At 40.1% G+C, this 23,705-nt stretch overlaps 1 protein-coding gene across 3 annotated transcripts; it reads right to left on the bottom strand.

Annotated features, from left to right (window-relative positions):
- Positions 1-242: 242 nt before the first annotated feature.
- On the bottom strand, positions 243-23,419 carry LOC117489373 (rho GTPase-activating protein 40). 3 transcript variants are annotated; one of them, XM_034138592.1, is made up of 15 exons: positions 23,217-23,419; positions 12,266-12,492; positions 10,810-11,030; positions 9,880-9,958; positions 8,977-9,125; positions 8,014-8,179; positions 7,369-7,460; positions 6,830-6,907; positions 5,512-5,671; positions 4,242-4,324; positions 2,975-3,181; positions 2,190-2,333; positions 1,617-1,768; positions 1,386-1,441; positions 243-799 (listed from the first exon to the last, which is right to left on the bottom strand). In XM_034138592.1, the coding sequence occupies exons 2-15, from the start codon at positions 12,471-12,473 to the stop codon at positions 693-695; spliced, it is 1,902 nt and encodes a 633-aa protein (XP_033994483.1). In that variant the 5' UTR covers positions 12,474-12,492; positions 23,217-23,419; the 3' UTR covers positions 243-692. The 3 variants fall into 3 exon arrangements, with proteins under 3 accessions (XP_033994483.1, XP_033994484.1, XP_033994482.1); XM_034138593.1 differs by lacking the exon at positions 23,217-23,419 and adding an exon at positions 18,398-18,497; XM_034138591.1 differs by lacking the exon at positions 23,217-23,419 and adding an exon at positions 15,749-16,089.
- Positions 23,420-23,705: the final 286 nt, after the last annotated feature.

Raw genomic sequence — 23,705 nt, 5'->3', positions numbered from 1 at the left:
GAGAAAAGAGTTTAAGTCTAGAATGAATCTCACAATAAATGTAGTTTTCTCCTGTATAATTATTTTTGAAAACATACTGTCAAGTGGCAAGATTATAGACACCATTATACCAAAGAATATGGTTGTTAAATACCTGAATCATGTTTCAGCTTATTCCAAACACTGATGAATAAAAACCCAGGTTTCTAAAACACGATGTGTCTGTCTGGCCTGAGAGGTGGGGGGTGGGGGGTGGGGGGGGGGGGTGGGGGCCTCGTGGAGCTCTGCACCCCCATCTGCTCCTCATGGTTGGGGATGATTGCTTGAGAGAAAAGATGGCGAACCAAACTGCCGTCCTCTCTTTTCTATGCAGCAGGTTCTCTGTCTGAAGTAATGAGTCACGTCAACCGCTTTCTGCTCGCAGCGCCGTGGTAACGCAGGAGAGGAGTGATGGAGCGAAGCGAGGAAAAGAGGAGGGAAATGGAGAGATAGAGAAAGGCGGAGGGGGAGAGAAAGAGAGCAAAGTGTGTTCATAGACAGTTCTTTCTGCTCCTGGCAGATTCTCCATCTCTCTGTTCCTGCGTCCTCCATCTGTCTGCTTTCTCTTGTTGCTCCCAGGATGAAAATGACAAGAGGAGAGGGCTGCGTGGATTTTTTTTAGGCTATGCCTGTGTCCTTTGATTTGGCGAGCTGTTGCCCGATCTGTCCGTCCTTCACAGCCCTCGGCCTGCGTTGGGCTTTAGCTTGATGACCCACTCTCCTCCTGAGTTACTGTTGAACAGATCCAGAAGGTGTGTGTCGGGATCCAGGCAGTGCTCACCTGCAGAAACACACACACACATGAGTAGAAGCCCTCGTTGTTTGAATGTTAAAATATATATAAAATAAGGTTGATTTTACTTATGAAAACGGCTACAATTAAAGATTATTTTCATCATCGATAAATCTGCAGAATATTGTCTCAATTCATCGAATAGGGTACAAATGGACATTTAAAGTTTGTTTGATACCTATCCTGAGAGATTCTTGGAATTATTATTCGAATTTCTTTTTCAACTATTCAATAAATTGTTTTGCAATTTTGTTTTATCAATTCAAGACTGGCGTTTGATTTAAACAGTAATCATAAACCAATAACCACAGATACGAATGTTTAAATTCAGAAGTTTCATATCACAAAACTGATCTGCATAAACACATTTTCTCTTCTGTGTTCAGTGTGACAGCTCTCCTGTGAGTGCAGACATGTGTGTAATGAGCATTTGTCTGCTCTGATAACTGCAGATGCACCGCTCGTGTCTCTTTGCCGTTTGCACACTTCATTACGTAAGACCTTGCTACCCTCATTAGTTAAACGAGCAGAAAGACATGCAAATGCAGAAACACTGCAGCCACGTCCAACTCACCAATGTTCCCTCCCACTTCGAACAGGGCGCAGTCCGGATACGCCACAGAGCCGTTTCTGTTGAGACACACAAAAAACACGTGTAACATCTGTCTATTCATGAAGGACATGTCTTTCTAAAAGGACATATACGTCAGGTGACAACAGACTACCACAAAACTCTTAAACTAAACTGCTGTGCACACTACGTGACATCATCAGCATGTATTCATTTAAACGGGCAGAATCGTACCTTCTCATTTTGCCCTTCCCGTTGTCAGGGCTGCGGAGGGATTGGCGCTGAAACTGTGTGAGCAAGTCTGAGGCTCGAGAGTTGATGTTGAGTTGATACTCCAAGGTGCCGCTCACCAGATCCCCGAGCTGGATCTTCACCGTACGACACAGCTATAAAGGGAAACAGCAGTTAATACATATTATTCATTGTATAGTAAGTATATATATATTCATCTTGCAATCTACTCATTTATATAAATAGTTATCACCGCAATAAACCGAATTTAATTTAGTCTTAATTTACATTATTTAATTTCATATTCTGTTCTTGTACATATCATATTCTATTTACATGTATATAGACTTTTTGCACTACTTTTTATTTTTGTATTTTTGTATTTTATGATATACTGTATGTTGCATTGCTGGAGGAGCTCAGGTCAGAAGAATTTCATTGCCATTTCTACACTGTAGCTTTGTGCATATGACCGTAAAACCTTTGAATCTTGAATCTTTGAAAAAGAAGTAGTAGCAATGTCATCTAAACACCGAACACCTTGTTACATTTGACTGACAGAATGAAGCCGCTCACCTCTGACGTGTTCTTATCCGTTTTGTCTCGGCTGTCTGTGTGGATCTTCCTCAGAAGGTTCTTGATGCGGCGATCGTAGAACTGGTAACGCCGGTTACTGTTTTCATTCAGCTTACGCACCTGGCTCATGAGGAAGTTAGGAATCTGAAGAGAAAGGGGAACATGATGCAACATTATTTTTATGGGCTTTCTTTGCCTTTCTTTATCAATGTTTCTTTATTGAAGGACAATCATAGAAGGCGCAATTGAGACAATGGTCTTCCTTCCATTACTGATGGAACTATTCATGAAACTAACTAACCATCGCCACCCAAAACCCCTACCTTGAAAACCCAGAGAGATACAAGTTTAATCAAAAAGCACATTGATTCCCTTAAAAGAGAAAACAGTATATAAATAATAAATAAATAAAATAATAAGTAAAGACAGATAAGTAAATAAAAAGATAAATACGAGGTATGTTGGGAGTGTATGGAGGCTATTGAAATAATCAGGCTTTTTTGCATTCAATGGAAAAAACCGTTGTAGAACACCTGGGCTGTGAGAACCCTAATAATGAACCAAATCTAATTACAGCTTTGGCTGAAATTTCATTTCCAAATGGCCAGACAACAGGGCTATGAAATGGCAAGTTTGTGTGAAGAGTCTTGGATCTTTATTAACTAAGAAACCGTTCTAACTTCACAGAAAATGTGGTTATGAGCATAAGTACAAACTGAATAAAAAAATCCCCTTTTTTATCGAATTCTTCCACAGTTTAAGGTTGAACATGTGTGCGGCCCTACCGTCCAGAGCAGGTCCTGGTAGCGGATGAGGAGCCTCATGACGTCAGCGGCCTTCTCTGCGTGTCCTTTCTCCGCGCCCTCCGTCAGCCGGCTGGGGACGGCCTTGTGGAGGAAGAGGTTGGGAGCCATGATGGTGGCTACTGCCCAGAGGTTCATCCTGTTCTTCCTCTCCCTGGAGACCACCTTACTGAGGAACTCCAGGAGGGCCTGAGGGACACACGGACAGAGACAGGTTGTGAAATAAAAGGCAATATTTGATCATATTACATGTTTAACCTGGATGTTGAACTACACTCACTCATTCTCCACTGAAAATTGAATTCTAAACTTTTTGTTATGGTTTCTTATTTTAGTATTTATTACTGACACTCATCACGAAAATCATATTACAACATATGACAATTCTCAAATGTTTAGGCATATGCCAGACAGTTTGCACACGGCACAACACCTGCTTTTATAAAGTCTTTCTAGGGCGTTACCTATGCTAATAATAAAACATTTAGCCACAGACTTCCAATTTAGGATAAATTCATTCAGCACATGTCTTAAAAAAAGAAAGTTAAGAGAAATGTTAAGAAAAGCTGCATGAGGCCCATTGTATAAATCTTGGAAAGGCAACCTACACTGAGGCACAAAATGGAGTGAAGCGAGCTGTCGCATTGAATGAATAATCTGTATCTCCTCTACTGAGAAGTATGTTAATGCACAGTTAGTTTCAGCTGCCTCCACTGGAGTCAAAGTAATTAGTTCAGGTGGGTTTAAAGCTCCTGGATGCTATAAGCAGAGCTGACTGCTCACTTGTGTCGGTGAAAGTGAGTCATGGTTAATGCAATCCATTACATAACAGAGCAGAGGGTTTCAAATGTGGATTAAACTGTGGATGTGCTAATGCATTATCAAAACAGGACTTTGGTCCTGTCAGGTTTCGTAAAGAAGGGGCTAAATTGAGATGAATTTCAGCTAGGAAAAGTGATTGTGAAGAATACATGATGTTACTTTGAATTTTGCTCTTTTGGGGTCATTTATAGATTCCGTAAAAATGGCTGTGTGATGTTTCTAACACTTGAAAATCTTTTTTTTTTAATTGTAGTAGCTTATTTTTAACCTGCATTTTGCCTTTAGATCAAGTGTTTGCATAGTGGAGGAAGTTTACTCAAGTAAAAAAGTAGCAATACCACACTGTAGAAATACTCACTAAAATGTTAGTTCTGTGTGTGTGTGTGTGTGTGTGTGTGTGTGTGTGTGTGTGTGTGTGTGTGTGTACCTTTAGTGTGTTCCTGTTGGGCTCAGGCAGCAGCAGGATGAGCAGGTTCAACATGTGGAGTTTCTGCCTAAGCTCTGTGATGTCTGTAGGAGGAGGGAGCAAAGGTAAGACGGGTTTCACACACACACACACACACACACACACACACACACACACACACACACACACACACACACACACACACACACACACACACACACACACACACACACACACACACACACACACACACACACACACACACACACACACACACACACACACACACACACACACACACACACACACACACACACACACACACACACACACACACACACACACACACACTTCATTTCCTCTGTGTGTAAGAGTAATGGGATATCTTTAGATTAATGACATTGTGACAGGTGGCCATTAGGTTTGTTAGCTTATGTCTCTGTGGTCAAAAGTCATTTATCACGTTGTGCTGATTCTCCTCACAAACTAAACATCAGTGAGTCATCAATCAGATCATATTCATATGAGTCCATTCTTATATTAAGGTGAGACTATTGTGAAAATAGCACATCTTTTACAGCTGCTTTGTCACAGTGCGGGGACGCCTCTTCAAAGGCTATCAGTCTGTTGATCTTAATGTTGGTTTCAGAAGCAGAGAGGGTGAAGCATTGGGCTGAAGAAGCTACAGAGGTCATTATAATGTGAACTCTGCGGGGCTCTCTGGGAGAAATGGGCAGATGATTTATGAAATCTTGTAGAAAAAGAAAAGAGGCATGACTGACTTGTACAGTAAATGCAACTTGCCAGAAAAGTAAACACATGCACAATACAGTCAGTCACTTCAGATACACACCCTTCTGCTTACTGGTGTAATTTATGATCCATAACAGGGCTTGTCATTATTGTTATAGACGTTCTTAATTTACTTTACACTTTAAGTATAGTAAAAGTGAAATGACACAATCACAAAGTAAACAATAGTTGGCTACAAAAATAATTGTAGACTTGTTTTTTATATAAAACATTGAGTAACTGGAGCTCCATTAATCAGTATCTTATTTCATCTAACTAATAAAGTGAATTAAAGGTATGTAAGTGTACCTCTTTAAGTGAAACTGAAACTTAAAAAAAGAATACACAAACATACTTTTAATACAAACAACAGACGTCTCGCAATTGTAACAGCCTCACCCAAATGGACAAAAATAGTATGGGTGTGTTAGTGTGACACGACACTCTCTTTTCAAAGCTTACACTGTATATAAATCTGATCCAAATGTAGCACACTGACCTCTGACGGCACTGAAGGTGTTGAGGTACTCGGGGGTGAGCAGCGGGGCGGGCAGTTCCCGGATGAACTTCTTGAGCAGCGCGGCGGCGTCGTTGGGACTCACGTCGTCCCAGCTGACCTGCCCCGAGTAGAAGTTTGTCTCCAAGTTCTGCTGCAGCATCTGCAGGTAGAAAACAACGAGAGGCTTTCAGAACGCAACAACACAGAGAGTCAGTGCAGAGTTACAGACATATCAGTGAATTTATTATCAGTGACTTTGTTCAACGCTTTTTATTTACTGTAATTGATCCTTGTTTTAAAGGATTTGCGACTCCTTTGCGAGGCCTTCATGTAAACCTTTTTAGAAAATGCAACTTCTGAATGGACCTCAAGGTTTTCAAGGGAATGGTAAATAGTAGCTTTTGTAAATGTTGCATTTTCAGTGACATTCATTTTGAATTATAGAGATAAGAAGAGCTGTTTGTCACTCACAGAGCTGACATGGCAGCTATTTGAAACTCATTAGTATCAAATGAACTCTTCATGGCTGTGGATGTTACAAACGGAGCATGAGGCCATAGCTAATTAACTGACACCGTTATCAGTCTCTATTTGTGCCTTACATGTATGAAAGAGTTTATAAGAAATATCATCTTCAGTTTCTGATTCCTTTTATGGAAATACTTCAATGGTTTAGGCCGAATTTTGAGTTATATAGAAATATGCTGAGGGTGGTAGAATATGACTATTTGTATGTCTTATTTTGGTCCACTTATATAACCATAAAGATTTAAAAATGAAATATCAAAATGATAAATTCTCTCTCATTATCTTTTCTGTCTAATGTATATTCTGCCACAGGTACGTGATTGTCCCAGTGATTTGTTCTAATTTGCTAAATGGCGCCCTCTTCTGTCTGCTTCAGTTGAATTGATTCACCTACAGTGCTTTGGGTGAATTCATTACAGTATGAAAAGGTGAATCTGGCAGCAACAGCTGGAAAAACCTTTATTGATTATGTCTCATTGGACTTCTAAATGTCATCTATAGTTAAACTGAGAGAAGCTGCTTGGTTTTCTGTTCAACCACTTCTGACATTTAACATTTCCGATATATTTGCCCCCCTTTAGGTCATAAAACATCATTTAATATATTTGTCTCCCTTTAGGTCATAAAATATCATTTAATATATTTGCCCCCCTTTAGGTCATAAAACATCATTTAATATATTTGCTTTGGACATTAGATAACTCAAAAGTGTAAAATGAAACCATTTTGAGGAGATAATGTGGTGCAGTGTCAGTATTTGTGACTGTATGTGTGGATCCAAATGTTGTACCTTGATTCTGGACTGAGATCCTGGAACCCGCAGGATACCCTCCGAATCAACGCCCTTCTTCTCCAAAAACGACAACAACTGCAGAGGGAGAGAGAGGAAAGAGAAAGAGACATTACAGCCAGGCAGCAGCAGATACGCATCTCACGCTCACCTCTGCTGGTTATTCTCAGTAACTGCTGCTACACGCAGGGTGTGGTCAAAGATTTTCACATTCAGAGGACACTGAGGTTGTTTGTATCTGCTTATCTCTAAAGACACTGTTTGCAGGTTCAACAAAACCAAATATGTGCTGAACACATGTTGAGCATGTGAATTAAAAAAGATGCACCTGTCAGGCCAGATCTATATCCGATCTGATATATTATGGGCACATTCAAAAACACTAATGATTTCAGAGGTTGTTTGGATGAAATACTAAACTAACAAGTCAAGCCCACATACAGTACACGGCACAGATAGTATCGAAAACAAATACGTTCATATAAAAACCCATCTTCCTTGTATTTATTTTCAAGGTCAGATGCACTTCAGGTTCTTACCGCTTGCATGTAGAGAGGAATTGAGGTGTTTGGCTTCATTTTCTGATCGTTTTCCAGCAGCGTGGCCAGCGGCACCCCGTACAGCGGGCTCTCTGTGAAACACACAACGTGTCATTTCATTGTTCTCTGCTTTACATTGACATTTAGCCAAAGTTGCGTGTGTAATGCTGTGTGTGTGAGCAGGCCGACATGCAGAAGCTGCAGCGTGGCTGATAGATGTGTTGGAGCAGAACATGTACCTATCGTTTAATGTAGAGAGAAGAAATACTAAAATATTTAGTAAAGAGGCATGAGCTTTAAATAGATTCAAAGAATGCAGGAAACTGGAGGAGGTCTCTGCAGATTTGACAAATTTGACAGTTTGTGCGAAGCTAGAGCTGGCGATAACCAGGTGCCATTTTGAGTCATTGTTTTCCTTTGATGTCATTGGCTAACAATTAAAGAGAACATATTAGAACAACTGCACATAGTTATTATTGTATCGTCACAACACTAAATATGAGCCTTCTGCAGCATTTTTGTCCTGGTGTGTGTGTGTGTGTGTGTGTGTGTGTGTGTGTGTGTGTGTGTGTGTGTGTGTGTGTGTGTGTGTGTGTGTGTGTGTGTGTGTGTGGTCCCTTCATGTGTATGTGAGTGCTTTCATACCTGTGTTTTTCCTCTTGCTGTTTTTTTGCCTTTTGACCTCCAGCTCTAAGAGGTCGCACAGCGCTGTCATGTCGATGAGAGCCAACTGACGCACCTTCTTCATGTCAGAGTGCGACAGATCCTGAATACGAGTCACTCCGAGACGGCACTTGGGGCAGATCACCCGCTGAGAAGGTGAGAGGCGAGGCAGAGAGAAGTGAGGAGAGGAGGATTGGAGATGAAGTGGAGGTGAAGAGGACAAAGCAGAAAAAAAAGCAGAAAGAGAGAGAATGGGAAGAAAATGGCAACAGTGTCAAATCCTCTACATAATACTCAATGTAATGAAATCAGTCCTTTGCCTGATTAAAACTCTCTTTCCCTCTCACTGATGAAACTAATTTACCCTGAAATAAATAAATCGCTTGGACTCTGTGACACAACAACTCTTCTTTTGTTTTGAGCTAATCCCCTTATTCATTTATTCTGCTTAACCCTGTTATCTAACTAACAGCGGGGTAGATTAGAATTAGCTTACAATAACAATACTGTGTGAATGAACAGGTTTACATGAAAAAGACCCAAAACCCAACGTCGTATATAGATCCGAACTGAGGCTGAAATGTTCTGCGGTTTCTGTGAAACTAAAGCTCTAAATGACTGAGATTATTTGTCTTCCTTCATCAGAGATAAATCCACCGCGGTTCACAAAAAAGACAAACTGTTAATCGGGGTTATTATTCAACATTTATGTGCCTTCCCTTTCCATAAGCTGTGCGATTACTTTCATGTCCTGTTTTCTGTCAATATCACACCCACCAAAGCAATTGAATGCAAAAAATACACACAGTTGGAACGCTATTTCCCTTTTTTGCCCCAATTGTCTTCCTATTTCATTTACAAAGTTCCCTATTTGAAATTACACTTTCAAACTTTCCACAGTTTTCCAGTCATGAGTAGGCGAGGGGAGAGTGTTTCGGTGCTTACAGGCAGGGTGCAATCCTCTTTCCTGCGCTGGCTGTTGTTCTGCGGCAGGCTGGCCTGTTTGAGGAAGATGACGGCCTGTTCGCAGTAAGCCACGTCGGTGATGAAGAACTCCTCTTTAGGAGCGCCTCGCTGATGCTCCGTCGGGACAGCTGAGCGGGAAACAAACACACACAAACTTAAGTCTGTTTGTCATGAAAGGAAGGTCACAGTAAAGACGTAGCATGGAAGTGAATTTGATGCACGGTCGGAAGGGAAATAGAGGAAGAAAAACAAATATGAGGAAATGTACCCACACGCTCTCTTTATCAAAATAAGAGGACATTAGAAGGTGGGACCAAATTCCTAACTTGTGTCTCTTATTACTTTGGCATTTGTCATAGTATGGCACTTTCTTTACTGGATATAACATGTGTATCTTTGTTGTTTAGAGATAGCATGTTTTTATAGTTAAAACATAAACAACTGAATTCGATTCAGAGATTTTTCTGTCAGTAAAACTCCAAGAAAGCAGAGAAATTAAGTTATTTCCCTAAGGATAGTTCCCCTCTTCATTTTTACGAAGTACAACACCGTAATACTTTTGAAAACATTGAGGTTTGACAAGTGACTAGTAGTAGTTACGTCTAAAGTGCAATATTTACATATATATCCTTCTGAAATGTAGTGGAGTAGAAGCATAAAGGGGCATACAAAAGAATCAACTAAAGTAGAATGACCTTTTGTACTTGCATTCCTTCATCAAATCTAGCAGTTATTAAGTTATAAAGCCTTGTTTTTATCAATTACATTATCAAAACAATCGTAGCTATTGCTGTTTGTGCTTTGAGTGTACTTTCAGTTCTTTGTTTTTCCCTTAGGTAACTTGTATACATGTTGCTTACTGTAACTGTGTGTAGCTCTTACCTGATAAAGGTGATTTGGGAAGTGATGCCATGCTGTTGTGGGCAGAGTCTTCACTATGATGGGAATCAGGCAAACGGGTCTGGTGAAAGAAAGCATTTAATAAAACGTCAAGTCCAATTCTAAATCATATAACCAAAGATTACAAATCACAAATGTGCCTAAAGGGGCTCCAGAAACAGTTTACAGCATAGGGAACCCGCTAACCTTGGAGCCTGGATCCAGATTAGATAAAAACTCTCCAATAAATTGTTAAAGCAATTGTGGTGGGTTCAATCTCCTCCTATGTCTTGTGTACAGACATACAAGACTCTAAGGAACAACTTTAGTAAAAGAAAATCACTCCTGTAATATGTTCTCTACCAGTGGGAATAGCCTTGGTGTATCATATTGTCCACTGAGCGGATGGAGAGTGTTTCCTTTGATAAGGGGCAGATAAGGATCAGAGGAGCCGTGTTCTCTCTCAGGACAGCTCAGACAGACAGGCAGGACAAAGCATGGCCTTTACATGTGATTTGCCTTTATTGTCACAGGTCAGCTCCTCTGCATGGAACAAGACAGCCCAGCAGAGTCCTGACAGTCACCGGGGAAGTGGCTATTTTATATTTCAATGCATGCAGCTTTGACTCAGAGAGCAGAGCTTGCTGTCAACGTGTGTGACAGAATAACAGAAAATCCTGGAAATGCAGGCAACCATTTTATAATGTATTCATATCAAGAGGAGCTTAGTGTAAAATCCACATGTAGTTCATAAAGCAAATGTATGAATGTGACTAACCATTCAATACTGCTTTCATCTTAAGGACCCCATGAATAAAAAGCAAACATTTTTTTTGAATGCATTTCATTTGAAGGTATCAACAGCAGGATACCAGAGGTTAGGGTGCATTTAGTGATTAAAATAGTTTTTAAAAGGTGTTTCAAAGTCCTGACCTTGGAGATGGAGGGGTTGAAGATGTCGCGGACGTCTCGAGGGGCCGGTTTGTTCCTCTTGCGGAGGGACAGCGTGTAGGAGTCCAGGCGCCGCTGCACGGCCTCGGCCTGGGTCCGGGTCAGAGTGGACAGCAGCACCGCGTTGTCTACATCCTCGCTGTCCTCGCTGATGAGGGTCGACAAACCAGCATCGACCAACCACTGCTCCTCCTGTTCACCTTCTGAGACACAGAGAATACACCGGGATGATGAAAACACGTACATATAATGTTAAATTAAAATGTAGTATTTTAGCAACTTTGACTACATGACTAGAATGGTTTTGTGCATAAACAAACAATGTTTCAAACAAGTAATACTTGTACTAAGAAATATTTTCAAATAAATGTCTTAGCTCGTTAAGACTTTAGTAAGGTATCAATCTGCTAGGATACCTCTGTAGCACAGTCCAATCCAAAGCGTGTAAACAGGAAGTCGCTGTAGCATAACTATCAAATATAATATTTTAGGGGGTTACACAATAGATGTGACTTAACTGCCTGCCTTTTGTAAAAGTAATAATTTTATTTTTGTCTGCATTGTTGGACAAATAGGTGTTTCAGAGTGAGAAGTGTGATATTAGTGATGGTTTAATATTGTATTCTGACTATTTAGCAAAATGTGGCATAACGTTTTGTATTTTGAGGCATGTTGTTATATTTTCGTGAAGTGTGAATATTATTTTAACGCATTTTGATCAAGTGTTAGCTCAGATCTGTCAACCACAATTAGCCTTATCATTTTAATTGTTCAATGTAAACGGGGAATTTGCAAGTAATCTTATGCTAGCATTATGAGTTAATTCAGATATACACAGCAGTTACACTGGGAACTTAATGTCACTTTTTAGTAACAACTAATCAGTCTTTAGAAATGAATACATCTCAGATGAGTAAACACTTAAAATGCAACCAAGAATGTGTTGCATGAAGAGCTTGTGACACTAAATACAGTAGTTGCTAAGTTGTAAAACGTATGTAGGAAGACAATAAAATAATTTAATCTTGAAACTAAATAATGGGACACGCTAACAGATGCAAAATGCAGACTTCAGAGGATTTACTCATTAGTGGCAAATTCATTCAAAAGAGTGATCTCTTTAACATAGCATCAAAAGGATAGAATGAACACACCCAGATCATTTGAATGGACATAATAAAAAAGCATTCCCACGATGAAAGGCTTTGTGGTTTCTGCAGATAAAACACCCCCTGCCACAAAGTGTTTGATAGTGTTGTCATGGTGATGAGCACTTCTTTGCTGCAGGAGGGAAACCTGATACGTTGCCATGGAGGATCTCAGCAGCAGCTGTGCTGAAAACGGATGCTTTGTCATTCGAAAAACATGAAGTCATGACGTCTATCTCATCTCTCACTATCTATTCTTCATCTTTCAGCACAGGATTATCAGGATTTACCTTCTGACTGTCTGGAGTCTCTCCTGGAGCATTCGAGGTCTGTGTAGCCACTCCCCTGTCGGATGGTCTCCACCTCACTCCAGAACGAGTCCAGGCACAGTTTGTCGGGTTGCTGCTCCTGGTCCTCGGAGGATGCTGTGTGTGAGGTGCTGTAAGGGTGCTCAGCGGCTGCCTGGTCCTGCGGGCTGGCCCAGGGCTCCACGCTCATCTCGGTGGGGCTGGGATTTCTGTTGCAGACATACACACACGTAAAGAAATTGCAAGCATGCATGCAAACCAACGAGCAGAGACACAAAGACGCATACAAACACAGGAGGAATAGACACTGGAGCGACGCAGGGAGGATGAATCAGCCGGGGGAACCCAGAGAGATGGAGACACAAAAGGAGCGGGATGGAGGGAGGGCCGGAGCGAGGAGAGACGGCGAGAGCGGACACAAAGGGGGGTCTCTATTGTTCTTGAAAAATACAGCCTGGAGGCACAGTACCCTGCATATCCACTAGATGTCACTGTTACAAAGTGAGATCCTGTTGGTCACACCCCTTTATGTGCTGAAACAGACACATGGCTGAGACCCACTCACAATAGAACAGAAAACATGCACAGAACAATTTCAGGAGAGTAAATCATAAATCATCTGAGATTCTTTACTGAACACAAACAGCAGAAATGCAGCCAGAAATCGCTCAGTATGACTCAACAACAGAGGGGACTGTTCTCTGACAACAATGGGACACACTCAGCTGTAGGCAGCCTCTTATCCTCGGGCACTAAAATGTGATTTTGTTGATCACAGACACAGGAAGTGGTCAGCTGAGTCACTCCATCAGTGTGCGGTCCAGTCACATTCCTCCAGTCAGCGAATATCAAGAGACATACCAAACCACACTTGTCCATATCTGAGGAATGCCAGATGGCGTATCATGGCAACATGAGTGTATAGTTAGATGTATGAAAACATACCCGTCATACTTTCAAATGTGAAGCAAAAAGCTAATCAAGAAAGTATTGATAAACACAGCAACTAAATGTCAGTTCAAGGCAGATCAGATTTGTTCCACATCAGTGCTTTGGTGTGTTAAACCAGTTTCATGACATCTCAGAGCAGAGACGGGGGTGGGGGGCCTGTGATGTCAGAAGTTGTGAGTTTCACTAATTCATTATTATTATTATAATAATAATAATAATAATAATAATAATAATAATAATAATAATAATAATAACTAAGAAATGGGTATCAGTGCTGGACCGGAATAATCCGGTGCCAAGTAGTATCAAAACTTAGGCAATAAAACAATACCTGCATTCTTCCTTTTTGTAACCATATCTATCCAATCCAATCCAACTGTATTTCTATAGCACTTTTAAAAACAACAGAGTGCTGTTCATCAATAAATATATATATTAAAAAACAAACAGACATGAAACAAATGTAAAACACAGGAAAATAAAACCATACTCAAAGCCACAGACTGAAAACTCTCATACGAGACGTAACAACAAAATAAAACCCCAATTTAAAAGCACAGACTGAAATGTCTTATAGGTGGTCTGCAAACGCACGGGAGAACAAGTGGGTCTTCAAGCGAGATTTATCAAGAAAGAAATACTATTGGTCTGGTTTTGCTTGCAGCCAATCACCAAGGATACATGCATTTCCTGTGACTTTTATTGGACCACTACTGCAACAGCTACAGCCCATACATACTTTGGTGTATTACACATATATACACATTTTGAACAAATATACATTTATTTGTGTAAAAATCATTTGAATGGGGAGTGATGATGGCATTTTACACGAGTGAATGCTTCCATGTTCATGATGATAATTGGATGAAGTCCAAAAAAAAGTTCTACATGTATATTGTTCTCAGAATCATTTTACAAGTAGTAGTATTGTTCTTTTTCTAATAATATCAAGCCCTAGTTTCACAGTATTCTGAATTAATATACTCTATTATGCAAGAAACAATGTCAGTGATAATGACTGGATTTAAAAAAATAATGTGTTATGGAAACAGTAGTGAAGAAATCACTGTCTTAAGATGAAAATGCAGGTGTGCCTCAATCCCTATTTCATAACTACTTTTAATCGCATTAATCCTCTACATTAATCATAGACTGTGAAATGTTGTCGAGTTAAATGGGTCATGCCATTGTTTTACTCTCTAAACAGGTATGATTACATTCCGACATACATCATGGCAGTATGTAATGTGACAGAGCAGTTTAGGGAGATTCTTATTTTTAACTAGTTTACTTCCTTAAAATTGTCCTCACTACACATTAACTGAACCAGACATTGTATGCTCATAGTCTATTGTAAAATATGATGCACAGAGTTAATGTACTGGACTGTATCAGCAATAGTACAGACCTGTATCTGAATGCAAGCGGTACTGGCTAGACAAAACACGATTATCAGCTATTTGTCCAATTATAAATCAAGTGTTAAGTCTATAAAATGTCATAAAATAGTGGAAGAATGTCCATCATATGAGCCAAACCCTTATCTTTCAAATTGCTGCTTTAGCCGGACCAGCTGAGCCCAACTCAGAGATATTCTATTAAAAAACTAAAAAACAGAGAAAAGCAGAAAATCCTCACAACTGAGTAGCTAAAATCAGCAAAAAATGTTCAAGTGAACAAAATTACTATAACAATGAATCAATTATCCAATTTTCTGTTAAGAAATGTTCTGTTCCATCAGTCCTTTCCGCTTAAGATTACTTTTTAAACGGTTTATAAGTCACAGTTAAAATGTAACATCACGTTTTATGATCTGTCTTTTAATAACATTTGGAAACACTTACATGTTTGTGAAGAAGAATTATCTCCATCAGATCCAACATGTTTTAGGGAAAGAGAATATCGTATCTACTATGTAAACAGCACTCCACTTTAGCCAATGACTTAAGAGTTAGGTTATAGAGTCAGTAATGGGAGCGAACATGTGGTGAAGCATTCCTTATAAGCAGCATTGACATAATCTGTGATATCTTAATACAAAATCTGCCTCACTCGATCGCCCACACACATCTGTACAAAGCCACAACATGTGCTCACAATCTGCCACTATTATGCACACACCACATCAAGCCTGAGAGATCAGAGGTCTGCAGACAGCTGGATCACAGCAGTGCAATCTGGATCCACTTCAACTTCAAGGGATGCAGCCAGAACTCACATGAGACAAAATAATTGAGCATAATTGTTATAAAGCGCTCAAGAAAATCTTTATTGTATGAAGGTTTGTCTTTAGAATATCAGGACACATGTCAAAATATAGCCAACATCTAAAAAATGTGTGAAAATTCACAGTATCCACCACATATCCGTTCTGAATGATATGTTTATTTTACCACACAGTGTACTATCTATACATCTTCACTTTATTTTACCACATATACAACACCCAAACTTCCACCAAACATTTATGAATTTGATCCTTCTGATACAGCTCCATCTCATCACACATACCTGTCTTTTTTCTTTCGGGAACAAGGTTTCACGCGCCTAATCCTCACTGGGCTGAGGGCAGGACGGAGCCTGAAACGGTTCAACCTGGCGCGTGGAAACTGCATGGTGGACCCGAGACTGCTCACCAATACCTCCTCTCTGCCTCCCATATCAACAATGCTAAAGAAATCCAGGAGTTACAATCCAGCACAAAACCTAGCCTTATCCAGTCCTGTTGGTTAGCCACCATGTGAGTGCAGTGTAAATCTGATCGCTGCTCAAAGTTCTCTGTTCTGTTCTGAGTGTGCTGTTGTAAGACTGCACTGAGGCTTGGAGCTGTGTGGCGCGTGATTGTGAGCAGAGTGGAGCTGGATCAGGAATGCAGGAGGGAGTGACAACTCTCTGAACATCAACACTTCATTCACACCTGTCCCCTCCCTCACCAGAGGGGACACACCCTGTGGGCCATCCAATCTGGTTCAAACTAGAAGGTTTGACACTTTTAAAAACTAGTCAAAACACTTTGGGCTGTAACATTAGGGCTGCACGATATATCGTGTTGTGACGATATTAAGTAGGCAAATTAACTCAAACACGTCATGTTACAATTATGTTGCTGCTTGCTACAAAAGGAAAAGGTACTTGAGTGAGTGACATGCAGGATCTGCATGCACAGCAAACCACCAATCACACCCATTCTTGATCAGATCACAGCAGGATAACCATTACATTACATTACATGTCATTTGTTAGACGCTTTTATCCAAAGCGACTTACATACATTCGGTACAGTGGACAATCCCCACAGGAGCAATTTGGGGTGAAGTGTCTTGCCCAGGAATACAACGACATGCTGACTGCAGTGGGACTCGAACTTGCTACCCCCTGATTCGAAGTCCATCATACTTTCCACTGAGCCACAGCCTCCCTTAACCGAGCTAGCTCAGCTTGTTGCTCTGATAACTTAAGATCCAGAAGTCCGTGACTAAAATCCTTCATCTGGTTAAATATCGTTAAAAAAATACCAATTGTATAGCATTAAAGTTCAAGAAAGGATGGTTTGCGGACAAAAAAAACGGTCTTTTCTTCAATTCCTGTATTTTTTCATATCGCAATATATATCGCAGGGGAAAAAAATATCGCAATGTCAGTTTTTTCCAATATCGTGCAGCCCTATGTAACAATTACACTTGTTCAGGTCCAGGTAAAGGTAAAAGGGTAATTGACGTAAACCATCAAGCCTCCGGCTACATGAGTCAAAACTGACTATATATATATCTTGAATACCTGAGGCACTTTAGTGGCCTTTAATTAAAAGCTACACAACTCTACTTGAACCAATACACCAAGGGGTCTTTGTTTCTTGCTTTTCTGTTGCTATTACAATTAACATGATTTTTCCTTTTGTAACTATATGGTTGTGTTGGCAACATCAAATGAAATGCCACATACTAGTGGTGAAACGCTCATGACGTAGTAGGCTGATTCAAATCATGCCTTATATGCAGAAGGTAGCTACATATTGCAACATCCATACCTATCCTAGTCCGACCTCATACCTGAGCTCTTACCCAAACAGTTGCAATAAAATATGTCAGGTATCTGAGTGCTGATGCTGATGTGATGTCAGTGAATGAGCATGAAGCAAGAGAGCAAGAGTGCAACAGGCCTGGCAACCCCTCACCAAATCACTGGCTTATCATCTCTCTTGTCATGCTGATGGCTTATCAGCTGAGGATGTGGAAAGACAAAAGCAGATGCCTGATAAGACATGTGATAAACACATTACAGTGGTTTGGAAACTCGGGTCACTTAAGAAAAACCTACAGTACAAGTTTACTACTTTTACACATTTCCTTAAAACATCAACAGAAACATCAAAAGTATGTCAGCAACCGCACTATGGAACACCCTTAGAGAACAAATGAAAAGGGGAAAAAGTCCCCTTGTTTTGCCTCAAGACGCAAGAGCAAAAGCAGCACTGTCATATTTTAAACCCAGCTAAGAATACTCTTTACCATGCCAGTAAGTAATAAAGTATAAAGCCACAAAACAACTCCTGAAAAGGTCACAGTGTTGGGATTGTTTCTTGTTGAATAGGCCTCACACTAATACAGAGAATCAACAGGAAACGATCCACTCTGAGAGAAGAATGAACAACATATCAAACTGCTTTCTTGTGTTTATTCTCAGCACTGAGGGAAACAACACAAAGTAACCCCAAACTAACATACCCTGGATAAGAAACATGGTAATCCACCCGAAAAAAAGCAGCTCGTGTTTAAAGCAACACACTGTTTAATCCTCGGGGCTGAATTCCATGGCAAGCCTCTTAGCTTGCAGAGAATGCGACAGTTTGCTCACACAGCCTAGAGAAAGTGTTTCTTGTCAAACCCTGTCACAGCATATGCAATCCGTCCAATGATACAGCAAATCCTCAACACAGAAAGAAAACCAAAGTGCCTAAAAAAACTAAAGAGCGGCAACATAGATACTCAAAAGTATGCAACTGTTGCACTGGCCAGTCAAATAAAAAGGCAAACCAATGTGTACAGTCATCAAAGAAAACTGTTAGGACGTCCAGCACCAACTTAATAGTGGAGCTTAATCCATACATGAGTGAGCTCCTAGTCCCAGCATGCCACAGGGGCAGCAGAGGCCTGATCCTACCTGGCCTTGGCCCTCACGTTGGCTCTGCCCGAGAGCAGCAGCAGGGCCGCCGAGCCACTTCTCCCCCATGGCATCCTGCTGTTGTCCCCCCGATCTGCTGCACGCTGAAGGAAACAGCAGCTGCCTGCCCCTGGCTAGCTGTTTCCTTGTAAACTCTTCAATGCACAAACACATTAGAACAAGGACGGTCTCACTGCTGCTGGTAGGTAGGCACGTCACTACATCGCATCCTGGGGCAGGAAAGGAGGTCTGCTTAAAGGGGTGGGGGGGGCCGGGCAGGAGAGGAGCTGAGTGGTTGAATAGCTGACTGGGGCTGGGACACAGATCGAGGGAAGAGTCCGTCTCGATTGGGCAGAGGACACAACAGCTGCATGCCTGACTGACTGGCCGGCTGTTTGGGTAAAGTAATCCTGGGTGACCATCGTTTCTACCATTGGGACAAAGGGAAATGAAAAACATCCTTTGTGTTTGTGTGCCAACATTTTCACTTATTCGTTTACTGATTTACTGATTTAGTTGACCTCTGCTCTTTTGTCTTTATGGTTGTCATCTGATTTACTGTCACTTATTTACAGCACAGCTGAATATCAGGTCTCACACTGTCCACAGGAGGTTTTAAAGGCAGCAGTGAAAAACAGTTGCTCTTGAACTTCGGATCAGGACTAAAAAAGGGAGGAACATAAGGAAGAGCAGGGCGGCCACAAACAACCCTCAAAACAAGTGAAACAATAACACTGTTTGACACGGGTAAGAATCAAATTAGAAATCTTTTATGCATTTATATTCTGAACCCCCTAGATAACAAAGTTGGGGCCAGTCTGAAACATCTTTAAAAAGCTAAAACATAATAAAATGATAGTATGTATACTGTGCAGATGATCTGGCTATATACCTTGTTGCTGTTGACAGTTATACAATTAAATTATCATTTATTACCATTTGAATTACCTACTTTAACTTGCACCTCAAATCTTTCTGATATAATGCCATTTTTGTATCTTTTATTTAACTTTATAGCTTAAGTAATAATTATTAAACTGACTTTGTCTTTGAAATGTGATCAACATAGACAAGTGTATTTTAAGGTCTGACTGTCCTTCAGCTGCATTTATACAAAGGTGGGTTTGTGGACAAAAGGTAACTTGGTGCAGAGCTGAGCTAAGGCAGACGTTGGGTTTATCTTGACATCATAATGGACCTGAAAGTGAGATTTAATTGAAAATCAATACATCTGACTCATTGCAAGAGAGCCATTAGAGCTCTGCCCTAAGGATTGGAGTCTGCACCACAGCAGTATTGGGTAATGTTAAGATTATAAGAAATCTATATTGTGAGCTACTCAGTGGTTTCATTCTGATGATGAAACATTTTAGACTTTGTTCACAGAAAATGTTCTTAAAACCACAAGGAAAGAACACTTTTTAAATAAATGTTACCTCAAAGGAAACATTATTTTAGTAAGTACCCTCAATTTGTAAATGTCGTGATTTTAAAGGACCTAGTATAGCTACTTTTTAAGACTCGCAGACATATCAAGTTAATTGCATATTTAGCTAAATATATCTACTGGAAACAAACATGATAATAATTCAGTGTTGTTATTTTCAGTTCAGAAACTCTGATGCTGTGCCCCTGCCTGGTCCACTTTCAATTGTATCTAATACTAAACTTAGTCAGTGAAGCCTCCACTACAATATTGAACAGTAAAACACAAACATACCTGCTTAATTGTATTTTTACAAACATTCGCACTAAAATGAATCCCTAATTTTCTGTTAAAGTAAATTTGATCAGCTCCTGGATGACGTTTTCTTCACAAAATGTTCTTCTATAAAACCGTTTCCATTGCAAAACAAAGAAATAGATCCAGTTGTGTAGTTTATAACTAGTGATAAATCAATAGATGTTTTACACTCAGTATCTCTCTAACCAGATCAACACAGATTAGGAAGACCACAGGGATCCCTCTTAGGATTTGGCCTTCCTTACTAGCTCTCTTTCTCTCTACACACAATCATGTATCCCTCACTACTCTTTGACACTTCCTAAAAACAATGAATAGTCTCTCTCTTCATTCTCACCTTGATTTAGGTCCAGCAACACAAACAAATCGGCTCTCCTGTTACTTCCTTCTTGCCACATCCTTCCTCAAACATTTCTTTCCTTTCTGTTGAATCATATCTGACTGTTGTTTTCTGGTAAGTCAAGCCCTTTCTTGCCTCTGTGACCTTGGCTCACAGAAAATGCCCAAAGGAAAAAGAGAGTGGAGAACGTGATGCAGTGTCAACCTATGACCCGACAGATGGCATGTGACAGCCAGCTCAGCCCCATGGCCAGCTCATCCACCTCTTCGCAAGTAGAGCAACAGAGAGTGAAGGGGAGGGGGAAAGTGGAGTGGAATACAGGAGAAGGAGAAATGAGTGCAAATGCTGTAGGAGTAAGCTAATACAGGAGAGAAGGAAGATGTGACAAAAAACCCTTCGCCATGTTTTATTGCATTAGGACTGTTGGTCTAAGCTAAATGTTTCATATGTAAATACAAGGAGGGAAAACGTGTCCCAGTCTGAGCCGGACTCATTCACACTTCCAGATGGTTTGACTAACAAGCTACTGCTGAGACGGAGCCAGAATGATGGAGCCTGACACTCACCACTCACAGAATTAAAAACACGGTTCCCTGCCAGCTTGCTCAGTATGCATGTACAGCTAACAGAATAACAAAAGAGGAGAATGGAAATATGTCATAAAAAGCAGAAGTTCATTGAATAGAGCTGATGCACGATCGTTTTTAATCCAATGACCACACTCTCCCTCACAAACCAAGGACAATATGTCAAAAACATCTCATACACAGTCAGGATTTTGCTGTATCGACCTGGGTGTTTCCGCTCATTATTATTTATGGCAGCAAAGTTTGGCACATTTATTAATCTGGGCGGTGTAGCAGAACTTGTTCTGCAAGCACAGATGGGTAGTGCAATGGAGAAGCTTCAATGATATGGTCCTAAAAACATACCAATGCAACATTCAAAATATGTCACTGGGCAAAGGGTAAAATAACTTTACAGTGATTTGCAGTTAACATGTGTGTCACTAGTGTTTTCTATTTGTTCTTGTTGAGTTTTTTGATTTGTGTGAGCTAAATCTATAAATTAGCCTGTTACTAAATAAACTCATTACTGTGCAACATTTTAATTAGATTGTGCGAGACAATTATAACATTCAACAAACTGCTCAGCATTAGTAATGTAACATTTGACTGAAATATCCACACAAACACAGATAGATCTTTTGTATTTCAGAATTGTTTCATGTACGGAAGACATACTGGCCTGGTGAGTTTAGAAAGATAATAACCACCTTTGGTCTGATGGCAGCAGCTCATAATCTATAAACAGACAATGTGACATACAACTATTCTGATGCAGTAAATCACAGTCATGTCTTTTTTGACAGAATCAATACCTTATGATTACGTCATTGACTGACAATGAAAAACAATAACACAGGCAATGAGGATGTTGTCCATAAAGGAGCTATAAATGGACGACTGATTAACATTTACATAATCTTCAAAATGATGGCAGATTACTGAAACATGATCTGTCGAATGTAATACAACTTTGCTGACCACATCGCTTCTCTACCTTGATTTATTTTATCTTTGACATATTAATTATTATATATATATATATATGTGAGTGTGATTCCACAGTTTGACAGACTTGGACTTTTGCCTTTCCTCCTAAAGTAATATAGCCTTTTATTATCATAACAGCATGTGGTGTTCTAATTGACCTTAAATACTCCTTTTGGCTGTGTGTTTTGTCAGAATTAGAATACCTTTATTCGTCCTACAGAGGGGACATGTACACTATAGCCTACTGACAGTGAGATGAAAAAAATTCAAAGAGAAACTATTGATATAATAATTTTAAAAAGCCACAGCAAGCAGCCATCTTACAGAGTATGGCATGTCTACAGCAAGATGAAACATATTAATTGAAGTGAAAGTTAATCATATCACACTGATGCAAGATATAGGACAATGTATTATCAAAAAATTAGGCTGATTATTACAGCAGTAATATCGTATGACTGCTGTAATAATTCAAGTCATCATGAATTCAAAAGATGCTGTGCGAGGTAAAGAGCCATACCAATACATCAGTACAGCTTATTGCAGATAAAGCCTTTTAGTATTGGCGTATCAAACGATAAGTAACAACAACAGAAATGCTAAAGGTATTGTATGTGTGAGGTAAACAGTGTTTACTTCACAGTGTGTCTATCAGAGTGCATTGCAAATGTAAAACGGTTTGCTCTGTACAGTTATTGGATACAATTTGTTTTTGCGTATGTCTTGTGAAAAAAAGGTTGTTAAACATGGCCTATGTTATCACTGTTTTTAAACTCCCATAGTGTAGGGGCTGGTAAAACAATCGTAAACGCATCATTATACAGTAATACACTGCAATAAAGTCTACGCAAACACTTGCTTTGAGCTGTATTTCTGTCAGTGCAGTAGACAATAACACTGCTGCTGAACACATGCAGGAAGAGAAAACACGCCCGTAGCAACAGAGACCCATAGCAACCATTAACGCTTCCAGACCGAGAACAGAAACATAAAGCCAAAGGCAAAACACCAAAAACACACGTGGTGTGTATTTTACTTCCATTTGTAACGCTCACAACCTTTTGTAAAAAAAAATAACATCAGTGTTTTTTTATGACAGAAGTCGTGCTTTATGGAAAAGTGAAGGTTAGCTAGCTAACGGGAAACAAAGAAATGCACCACCGGAACCAGTTTACTTACCTGGGAGAACACCGTAGACGTGAGGAGGCACGACTGAGCGTGACAGAAGCCTTTTTCCATTTAATGCTAGCACAATAATGTTGTGTCTTGTTGTAAAAGGCGGTAACAAGCAGATGGTAGGACCAGAGAAAAGCTCTCCTTCAGAGATGAGACGGGAGAGGCTGCTCTCCTCCGCTGACCGCCGGACACATTATCCTCCGCACCTTGCTTGCGGGTGACGTCACCACGCTACTCATCATACAACAACACATGTCCTGGCTAAGCCTGCTGGAAAATGGCCACATTAATGCACATATATATCAGATTTCAACAGAAATCCCCGGATCCAAATAATGGGTATTTGATCTCTTGTCATTCATGAAATTAAATAATAAAGTCTTCAGTTGAACTCCCTTTTGTGTAGCCTACTTTTCTGAAGGCTTGTCATGTGTCACTTTGAATGTGACCTGTAGGTTTTTATATAATGTATCTCCTCATTAATGCATTTTC

Source organism: Trematomus bernacchii, unplaced genomic scaffold (genome assembly GCF_902827165.1).
Source record: "Trematomus bernacchii unplaced genomic scaffold, fTreBer1.1, whole genome shotgun sequence".
Classification (NCBI taxonomy): domain Eukaryota; kingdom Metazoa; phylum Chordata; class Actinopteri; order Perciformes; family Nototheniidae; genus Trematomus; species Trematomus bernacchii.
This window is presented reverse-complemented; position numbering and strand designations above follow the sequence as displayed.

What these genes read in the sequence shown, in the direction of transcription:
- LOC117489373 (XM_034138591.1), bottom strand. Translation starts at nt 15,897, where the DNA reads ATGGGAGGCAGAGAGGAGGTATTGGTGAGCAGTCTCGGGTCCACCATG. An exon ending in AGACTCCAGACAGTCAGAAG is followed by an intron (nt 11,031 to 12,265) that starts GTAAATCCTGAT and finishes TCTGTGTCTCAG; the next exon opens with AAGGTGAACAGGAGGAGCAG. An exon ending in TCCCAAATCACCTTTATCAG is followed by an intron (nt 9,126 to 9,879) that starts GTAAGAGCTACA and finishes TTTCCCGCTCAG; the next exon opens with CTGTCCCGACGGAGCATCAG.